This window comes from Sinohyriopsis cumingii, chromosome 2 (genome assembly GCF_028554795.1).
Source record: "Sinohyriopsis cumingii isolate HCF-2022 chromosome 2, ASM2855479v2, whole genome shotgun sequence".
Lineage (NCBI taxonomy): Eukaryota > Metazoa > Mollusca > Bivalvia > Unionida > Unionidae > Sinohyriopsis > Sinohyriopsis cumingii.
The window spans coordinates 141,023,832-141,034,382 of record NC_142962.1 but is presented as its reverse complement, the minus strand read 5'-3'; the positions used below and the strand labels follow the sequence as shown (position 1 = coordinate 141,034,382).

Here is a 10,551-nt window from a genome sequence, read left to right as displayed (position 1 = left end):
GATTTTTTATGTTTAGAATACATTGATATTTTATTTTAATTTAGATGTCCGTACATTCGTAGAAACTTAACTGACGTGCATCATTGTACCCCTCCCCCGCCAAAATCAATTATGTGATAACTGTTTATTGAGGTGTAGAACAGTATCATTTCGAAGCTGTTAATTTGCTACTAGATTGTATATCCGACATTACTTAGGTGTATTTTCAGTTTATTTCTCAAAAGTAGCTCACATGCATAGTTATCGCGGCAAAACGTCGGTATTACGTTATTTACCAGTAATAATAGTAGCAATTCAGCCAAAATCCGGGTATAAAGCTCAATCGCAAGGTTGTTTATCCCTAACCGGAAATGTTGTTTGTTTACTATGATGTGAAAAGCACTACATGTATGACCATTGTTATGATATCACTTAAAACTTACAGATGCAATATTTGCCAATGAAAAATCAGTAACTTACAGCAAAAGTAATATGTGAAAAGGACATCTCTATTTATAAGATAATATCGTCAGAGGTAGGTAGACAAAACAGTTTAATTGTGGTCTATACTATAACTATAATGGGATCAACCATTTAATTTTTGGATATGCACTGGTGTTTTCATTCTAGTCGTATGTTGTTTTTTTTTCTTTTATCCCAAGATAGTTATTAATTTCAGATAATGCATTGATTATAACTGGTTCTTTGTTTCTCTTTAAATCGTAGCAAGAATAATTTTTTTCAAGCTATTTTGGACCAGAAATGTTCCGAATAAATCCCACGTTCTCCCCAACCCCTAGCCTCTGAAAATTAAATGGTCTGTCCCACATAATCCAGATTATTCGTTTGTCCCAGTCTTGTGGATTCCCAGGGCCATAGTTTTGAATGCAAGTGCGAATTGTCTGATTGGAAATAAATGTGACTTTCACTGACAATTTGCAAAGATATGAATAAATAAAAAAATGACTAGAAGTTCTTAGAACCTTAGACTTAGTTTTTCTCTCTTGCCAGTGTCAAACTGCTCCGGTGGCGTAGTGGTTACAGCGTCCGCCTCAAATGCGGGAGGTCGTGGGTTTGATCCCTGGCCAAGTCATACCAAAGACTTACAAAAATGGTACGAACAGATGCCTTGCTTGGCGCTCAGCATTAAGAGGTTAGTGTAAGGACTGGTCAGCCTGGTGTCAGGATAATGTGACTGGGTGGGACATCATGCTACATGTATGCGGCATGATGCCCTTGTGCTAGACATCACTATAAACTGCTACATTGCAGACATCGTAGTGATATGACTGAAAAATTGTTAAAGCTATGTTAAAAATCACATGCACACACACACTTACCAGTGTCCACACAAGGTTGATACAGTAATAGTTACTTATCAGGAACTGCATTGTTGTTTTACTGAGTAATGTAAATCACTTAATTAACTGGGTTTAGTGGCACTGTTCTGTTTCGGAACAGTTGGGGCAACAAGGGTTTTTTATTTGGGCATACAGATAGAGGAATGAAAGTCCCAAGGCCATCTGTTTTATATCTCAGAGAAGTTGGGTGCATATTATGCCAAAATGTTCATTAATGGAAACACTGATCTTTTTTCTCCTCTGGTACTAACCTAGAAAAGGCATTCACAATGAAAAACTCATTTAAAAGTCTGTCTTAAATATCTGCCTGAGTGCCAAGATGTATATAAAACACCAGGTGAGTAACTAATGTTGCATTTGTGCTGACTAGCTGATCCCTAAGTACCTATGGCAAGAAAAACATGCCCAGAAAAGCAACCTGACATTATACAATGGCTGTTGCACCATAAAACAGCAATTTAATTTTAAATTTTGGTCACACCCTTATTAAAAAAAATTCAGGTTTTCAGTTGAAGGCACTAACTTACATACTTGAACGTTAAGAGGTTGAAAAAGTTCAGCTTTGACCTGTATGAAACACAGTTAAACAGTTATTTATTATGCAGATAAACAGTTATTTATTAAGCCTGAGTATGAGTTCCATAGTAGAAATTCATAATGTCTGACTTTAGTAATATTACAGTCAGTCAAAAAGTCAGTTCTGTTGGATATGTGTTAGATAAAAAGCTTTTAAAATGATGATTTTTGCCAGATATGTCCAGCCGATGAGCTGAAAAGACTGGTTGCTAAGACACTGTGTTTTGAACAGCCATTTGCTGTAAGTTGCCATAATTATTCTATGCAGTTATTATGCAAAATTATGTTTTCATAATTATTTCTCAGCCTACAGTTCCAGACCTTATGATGGTGCAGGTGTGAAAGCCTTTCTGAGAAAGTTGCAGTCGAATGGCTCTCTTGGACTGTTTTTACATTCATTGCAATCGAATGGTTCTCTTGGACTTTTTCATTCATTATGTTAACTTAGACCTAACATCAGTCCCTCATTGCTCTTTATCCTTCGCTTGCTGGTTTTCTTATTAATCCTTAGTCATTGCCTGTTATTAACTAGTACATGCATGGCATTCCATAAAATTGGAAGTGCCAGTTAAAGACTTTAAATCAATGGGTTGGGTGGGTGTGCTACTCCATTGGGGGTATTGTGAAAAAAAAGGGTCTGCACATGTGTAGTCGTTTGCACTGGCAGATTTTGGCAGGTAAATTACCATGTTGCTGTGGTAGGGAATGTATTTTATTTGAAAATTCTCTTTTCCATTTACATTTTTAAATCTAAAAGAGTTGGATTTATTGCTAAATTATGCATTTTTCATCTGTTCCTTTATTAGAAAATTTTATCCATTACACCATTTATACAACCTCAAAATTATGTTACAGTCATCAGTGACTGCAAGGCAACTATTTTGTATACAGCAGCATAAGCCTTCAAATTTTAAATTGCCAGATATGTTGCTTTTATTGAAATAATGATCTGAACAATTTTGATCACCTTTATCTTTGTTAGTAATTTATAGTGCCAACATAGGGAAATGGTAACATGGCTCAACTTTATCTTTGTTAGTAATTTATAGTGCCAACATAGGAAAATGGCAACATGGCTCAAACTTTATCTTTGTTAGTAATTTATAGTGCCAACATAGGGAAATAGTAACATGGCTCAAACTTTATCTTTGTTAGTAATTTATAGTGCCAACACAGGGAAATAGTAACATGGCTCAAACTTTATCTTGTTAGTAATTTATAGTGCCAACACAGGGAAATAGTAACATGGCTCAAACTTTATCTTGTTAGTAATTTATAGTGCCAACACAGGGAAATAGTAACATGGCTCAAACTTTATCTTTGTTAGTAATTTATAGTGCCAACACAGGGAAATAGTAACATGGCTCAAACTTTATCTTTGTTAGTAATTTATAGTGCCAACACAGGGAAATAGTAACATGGCTCAAACTTTATCTTTGTTAGTAATTTATAGTGCCACCACAGGGAAATAGTAACATGGCTCAAACTTTATCTTTGTTAGTAATTTATAGTGCCATCACAGGGAAATAGTAACATGGCTCAAACTTTATCTTTGTTAGTAATTTATAGTGCCAACATAGGGAAATAGTAACATGGCTCAAGCTTTTTTCAATTAGCTACTTGTCTTGCAGGGCAAATTACTTGGAAAGTTTACTTGTCCTGCTCAGCTCTACTTATTCAACACTGTTCAAAATATTAAATCTGCTTAAATTTCCAAATAATTTTGAATTTTAATTTTGAAATAGAGACTTTCCTTTCTTCATGCATCACTTGGAAATATGAGCAGACAAGAGATTTTTTTTATAGCCTGTTTCATATACCCAGTTTGAAAAACACATCAAAACTTGGTATCTTGTGACAGACACAAGACTGTCTTTAATGTTGGCTGAGATCATATATACATACTTTTGCTGGTAGCATTAAATATTGACTAGAATGAATGCACACACAAATACTTAAGTAGAAAAATTCTTATCGTTTCATTTTGGATGGGCTGTTGTATCATCTCATTGTAAATGCATGATGATTAATGTATGAAGAAAATCACATGTTGTTTTCCATTTACTAAACTCCCAAATTCACTATATTGATGTACTACATAGCCAGTGAAAATGGGTTGTCATTGTTGCTAATGAGTTCCCATTTGCTGGTTCCTGAAGACTTGGACTACACTAGTACAGTGTAGCTGCCATATGCAGTCTTCCCAAATCTTTTCATGAGCTGTCTACATTAAAGAATTGAAATTTCTCAGTTTTCAGAAATCTGCAGATGACAAGGTCAATAGAAATTGCCTAGAAGATGCTACAACTTGCCCTGGGCAGCCAGGCAATAGCACTGCCTTAGAAGATCTTGCAACTTGCCCTGGGCAGCCAGGCAATAGCACTGCCTTAGAAGATCTTGCAACTTGCCCTGGGCAGCCAGGCAGTATATTTTAGAAGAAAATATTTGAAATACTTATGTTACTCAGAATTGCAATGTCTTGTAAGTTGTACACTTGTAGAGAGTTCCTTTTATTTCTTTGGAGATCTTAAAATTTTAACGATTTTGTTAATATATTCACTATACTTGTTTTATGAATTGCCCAGTAAGCTTACTCATGTCCACACAAAGGATTCTATTTTACTACATGGATGCAAATTAAACATTTGTTTTGGGTCAGGTTTTTAAGACCTTATGTTCTTGTTGTATGCCTTTACATATTTTCTACAAATACAGTTTTCTGTTTGTTTGATACTGAAATTGCAGCAGAGTACATTCATTAATTGATGCTTGGATAACTTATGAACCCACTTATTATGTAATAAGCCCTTTGAATCCCATTTTTGTAAAATGTTGGCAATAATGGATGATGACCAAGTTAGACTGCACAATGTTAAAGTCAGTCACATTGAAAGTAAGTATTCACGCATTTTACAACTTTGCAATGTCTAATTAATTTGTGATGTATCATGTTGGAGGGGAATGTAGGAATATCAGTTTCAATGTTACTACTAACACAGGACAGCTTAGTATCATGACTAGTGACTAGGGCACCTATAATGTACCATATGTACTCACTTACAAGTCGAATCAAACTGTAAACAACAAGGATCCTGATATCTGCGATAGCATAATGCACCTGTAGACCAGGGGTTATGTTGTTTGTCCTCCTGATTACTTGTAACAAACCGCACAGAACCAGATCTGCCAGCATATTGTTCTTCAGCAGATCTGGGTCTGTGCAGTTTTCAGTTGGAACATCTTATCATCAAGTGTATATGGTATGGAGATCTAAACGATAACCAACAGCAAAAAAAACAAGCAGTTATAATAACTGGACTTACTCAGCAGCTAAACTGGTTTAAGTTTTACTGTGAACTTAAGGCTTCTTTAACAGGATGAAACAAGCAAAGAAAGGGTCAGTTATCTCCAGATATTTTAAATACGTTACTATAGATGGTATTAGTCAAAGATGCCTGTACTTTTTTATTTCTCTTCAGCGACTCTATTTATTCAGGGTTAAAAATCTCTGTTCTCATTTGCTAATCCTCCTGAAACATCATACCTAACATGGTCACCTTCCATCAGTCACTGTAGATAAAGGTCAGGTTACAGTGAAGAGTCCATTATTATCTGTTATTTTGTGACCCTTGACCCTGACTCCCTCTGCACTTTAGGCCTGCATCTAGGATTCAAAACCTCAATTGACATTTGCTAATGTTCCCAACAATGTTATACCAAATTATAATCATTCTCCCTCAATCAGTGTAAATACAAGGAATACATTGACAGAATGATGGATGGACAGATATGACTTATCACAGTATACCCACAAAAATGAGGATAAATGAAGCTTCCATCATCCCATTTTGATATGATTGAGTTTGTTCTGGCAGGTTTGCATTATGTGCCTTTATATTCTCAGCTGTACTCATTCATCAACTACGTGAGTAAAGTTTAAATTTCCTTTTCATAGCTGTTTGGTACATGATTTATGTACTTGCTAATTGATCATGTATGAATAATGGCAATACATATTTGCTGGAGCAGTCAGAAAAGACCAATTGAACTTTTGTGCAGGAAACATTTGAATACAGCAAAACATGTATTAACACTATAATAATCTGAATGGAGGTTCAGCCTAATTGGTTAATGTGGTGGCTTATACTTGAAGAAATTAAAGTTATATTTGCTTGTAAATTTGAATAAGATGCTATTTATTTGTTTTCCTTTACATATTTTGCTTATCCAGATGTAGTTTTTTGGGATCATCGGACAAATACTTACTGTGTTCATTATTATAAACAACATAGTCTTGGATTCAGTTAATTGCATGTGAACTGACAAAATAGTTCATGCTAACATGCAAGACCATTCATATAGTGATAGTTCAGCTCAGATCGGTTATAGATGTGATTTAATTTATGAACTTTCACTCAAAAAGGATACACCTAAGGTATTAAAGGGAGGTAACTTTTACATTATTGTCATATGAATTTTTTTTAGTATTGCATGTCAACTTTATACATAGTTAATCTATAGAGCTGTGTGATAGCTCGGTTGGTAGAACATTGAACTCATAATTCCAGGGTCATGGGTGAAACACCTGCCCAGGCCAGCCTGGGATGGTATTTTCTTTGGGAAAGGCACTTAGCTTCCATTTCCTCAGCACGACGTGTGTGTATATGTGTTGGGTTTTTAACATAGCTTTAAAAAAAATTAAATCATATCTCCATGATATCTGCAGTGTGGCAGTTTATAGTGATGTCTAGCATGGGGGCATCATGCTGGAGGCATGTAGCATCATGTCCTGCCCAGTCACATTATTCTGACACCAGGTTGACCAGTCTGAAGACTCACCTCTTAATGCTGAACTCCTAGTGAGGCAGCTGTTAGTATCTCTTTTATAAGTCATTTTTATAAGTCTTGGTATTACTCTGCCAGGGTTTGAACCTGTGACCTCCCACATCTGGGGTGGATGTTCTAATCACCAGGCCACTGGAGCAGTCATCAGCCTTTATTGTGCCATTAGCATCAACAAAAGGAAAACACATAATTTATGGACTTCATTTGACTTCACAGGATTCCATATCAATAGAGATTAAAATCCTTTGGATTAATATTTGTTTAAGACAATAGAGATTATAACTTTCATGATTCAGTGATAATTTTCCACAATGGTGAATCCAAAATCAATCTATGACACTAACTTGCGCCCTTGCTTGTGTCATGTTCTATATTTGTTGATCACTTAGCATGTGAGTTATCAAGGTTTCAAGGGAGAGGTGTATATAGATTCAGAATAAAACTTCTGACAGCTGAGATTTTTATTCATGGACTAGAGTTCCTTAATAATAATAATAATAATAATAATTTATTTATACTAGGTAGTTTACTGTGTACAGTGCCTATAATCCCATAAGGACCGCCTTGATGAAAAATTAGCAAAGAAAAAATTATGTATGCAAGACAAAGTTTGAACATGGTTTTTAAGAAAACCCAACATGAAGGAATGTAATTATATGAGAATAAACAAAGCATGGTTGATACAAAAATTCCTTATTTTCTCTTTCTGTGGAGCTCAACTTAAGCACATGCATATACAGTTTATTTGAATTCCTTGGGGTGTTTTTGCTTTAAAAATCATTTGTTAAATTCTTTAATATTTTCTTTGGGTTGACATTGATAAAGTTTGCCATTTTCAGTTAATCTCACTCTGTACGGCATTGAAGTAAATCAGATATTATTTTGAGCATATTTTAATGCATTCCCATTTCTAATTGTTTTGTTTGCTTAAATTTTGAAATAACATTTTAGAATTATGTAAAATAAGAAAAAGAATTGACAATATGTGTGAAAACAGTTTTATTTTAATAAGGAACATAGAAAAATGTAAGGTTATAATAAAAAGTCACAATTGAATATTAAATAAAATGCATTTTATCTTACTAGAATGGCTGCCGAGTTTGAGGAAGGGATCAAATGGCCAGAGAGCAAGCCAGATACCCTTCAAGATCTCTGTGTCTTCTATGCAGTGAACAACATTAGCCGGATCCTGAGATCAACAGGGATTTATATTGAATCTCCACAGCTGAACACACAAAATGACCATAACAATAGTCAGTCTACTGAAACAAGCATAGCCTCACTAGATACATCAGCAGGATCTGGTCACATAACTCTGCCAACAGTGTTGGGTAATAGACTATTACATTACCTTATCAACTATTGCCTGCCAGATTTTTCATACCTTAATATAAACCAAATTGAAGATATTCAGTATTTTTTCTGCAAGAAGTATACTCATGTCAGTCGGATAGAGTTGCTTTGTGGAAACATTCAGAGACGGGTCCCACCCAGTATGATAGAATCCTTAAAGGAGCACCAGTTAGAAGAAATATCCATGCGTTGTGCTCTCTTTGATGATGGAGTGGATGCCTTTAGGCCTATAATTCAGAGTCAGGTGAACTCACTTAAGAAATTGATATTACCAGATGCACCCTGTGATACGCTTAGGCAGATATTTTTCTCTAAGGAGGAAAGCCATTTTGAAAAATCAGTCACAAAGGCAGATAATGTCAGGATGGCTCAGAAGAAGACATTAAACCAAACTGGAATGCCTGCATGCAGACAGGCATTCCAGGATAATTCAGAACCATCCTCAGGCCCAGGGAAACCAAAGTGGGAAATGTTGACCTTTCCTAAATTATCCTCTTTGCACCTTTATGAATATGATTCCTATTTGGATACATCCTGTGTTGGAAATGTACTGCTGCAGCACAAGAAACTCTCATCATTTGGATACAGGACAGTTTCAGTACAAGGTTTGTCACATCCATACATGGAACCTATTCCCATGGAGCTCCTGGAGTCATTTTCCTGCCTGAGGGGATTAACTTCCCTCTGTTTGACACAATGTTCTCTTGAGTCAGATGCTTTTGAACGCATTAGTATTCTTCAGAACTTAAGGTAAAGGTACATTGGAAATATTTCCATTTCCAATTTTAGTTGCTTTACAGCTACATCTTCATTGTAGGAGATGAGATATGCTTAAGTACAATTACAGTAACATACATACATATACATGAATTGGCTAGACTACACACTAAATTGTTTCATGAAACTACTGTATGAGGTTATTAATATAATTAAATACATTTGTACATGAATCTGTGCTTGACAATAATAATTTCACTGGATAATAAGAATTTGAATATTGCTCATCCTTTAAGGCATGTGTTGTATAACTCATTTTACTTTCTATTCAGTTATAAAAAATGGCTAACTTGAAACAGACTATAGTCTGTCTGATAGTATGGTGGTGTGTGACATGGGTCTGAATCTCTGTAAAATCTGGAATAAATTCTGCAAAGAACCAATATATGTCATATAAAACGACATGAAAGAATGCAATTTTATATTTCACAGACCTCTACAGCTGAAGATTGCTTGTGCAAGGTGGATAGCCTCCTGGCAAAACTTTTATTGTGATTATAAAAAGATAATCTTGGGCTATAAGATCCCTGGTTGTAGTAAAATCTACAACCAGAGAACTTGGTTGTGATTGGGTTTCTATTTGCAGGCACTTTGCACTGCTAAAATAAACCACCCTTGGGTAACACTGTATGTGGCAATGGAACCCAAATACATTTTCATTTGTATAATATGCATATAAACATTTTGTTGCACACAATTCTTTGACAGTCTGCAATTACTAAATTTTGTTGATAGTTGGCACTTGGGTGAGGAAGAAGCCTATTAATTTTGGGGGTCAAAGGTTAGGGTGTCTGTGACTGAAAGAAGAAAAGTAGTTTCTGCACAAAAATCTCTGTTGTTGACCACATGCCTTGACCAAAGTTTATGGAGGGCTTGTACTTATGGTTATACCATACAGTTTTGCACTTTGAATAAGAATTGATTTTTGAAAGAAAATATTATCCCAGATTTTCCTCACTGGTTATCTGGTTATTTAATACAGACCTTGTATATCTTAGCTATTGTGAAAATAAATTTCAATTTCAATCATTTAGGTGTGTGATTGATGGATGAAATTTAGGTTATAAAGTATACTGCTTGACCTTACTTAAGATGTGCACCTCTGAAAAGACTGCTTGCTCTTCTTTGTCATTTTCACTTACAGGACTTTAAAGGTAAATTGTTAAAAAAAAGTGAGCCAATACCTTTTCTACCTTCTATATTTTATAATGTATTCATTGCACTTTCAGAAGCTGGTATTGTCTGATGTCCCAAAATAATAAATTTTCCTATTTTAATAACCACTAAATTTAAGTTACTTTGGACAAGTTCAGGCTCATTTTTTGAGCACATATGTGCAGCCAATTTATCATCTGTCTGCTGTAGATAGTGCATAGTTGCCATAATTACCACATGTAAAGAAATTTCAGCTACAGAACAGGGAAGTAGGACAGAGGTATACCAACATTCTTTCCACTGTGTGCATGTTGCAAATGCAAACATCTTTACCCTCTGTCAGAAGCACATAATAACCTTAGAGCATTACCAAAGGTATGGACAAGACTTATTGATTACGTCAAGAAGTCAGACAACAGTGTCCTAGTGGATCAATGAAAATTATTTCAGTGGATTGCTGTTAACTTAGTATATATTATGGTCATCATCAAAACATGACAAGGTT

The 10,551-nt window shown here is 35.1% G+C and overlaps 1 protein-coding gene across 2 annotated transcripts in view; it reads left to right on the top strand.

Moving 5' to 3' along the window:
* Positions 1 to 351: 351 nt before the first annotated feature.
* Positions 352 to 10,551, top strand: part of LOC149805954 (protein zer-1 homolog) — a 68,169-nt gene continuing 57,969 nt past the window's right edge. For both annotated transcript variants that reach the window (XM_089950739.1, XM_089950740.1), the window contains exons 1-2: positions 352 to 514; positions 7,848 to 8,864. In XM_089950739.1, coding sequence (XP_089806865.1) covers positions 7,849 to 8,864 — 1,016 coding nt within the window. In that variant the 5' untranslated portion in view covers positions 352 to 514; position 7,848. The remainder of the gene's footprint in view (positions 515 to 7,847; positions 8,865 to 10,551) is intronic.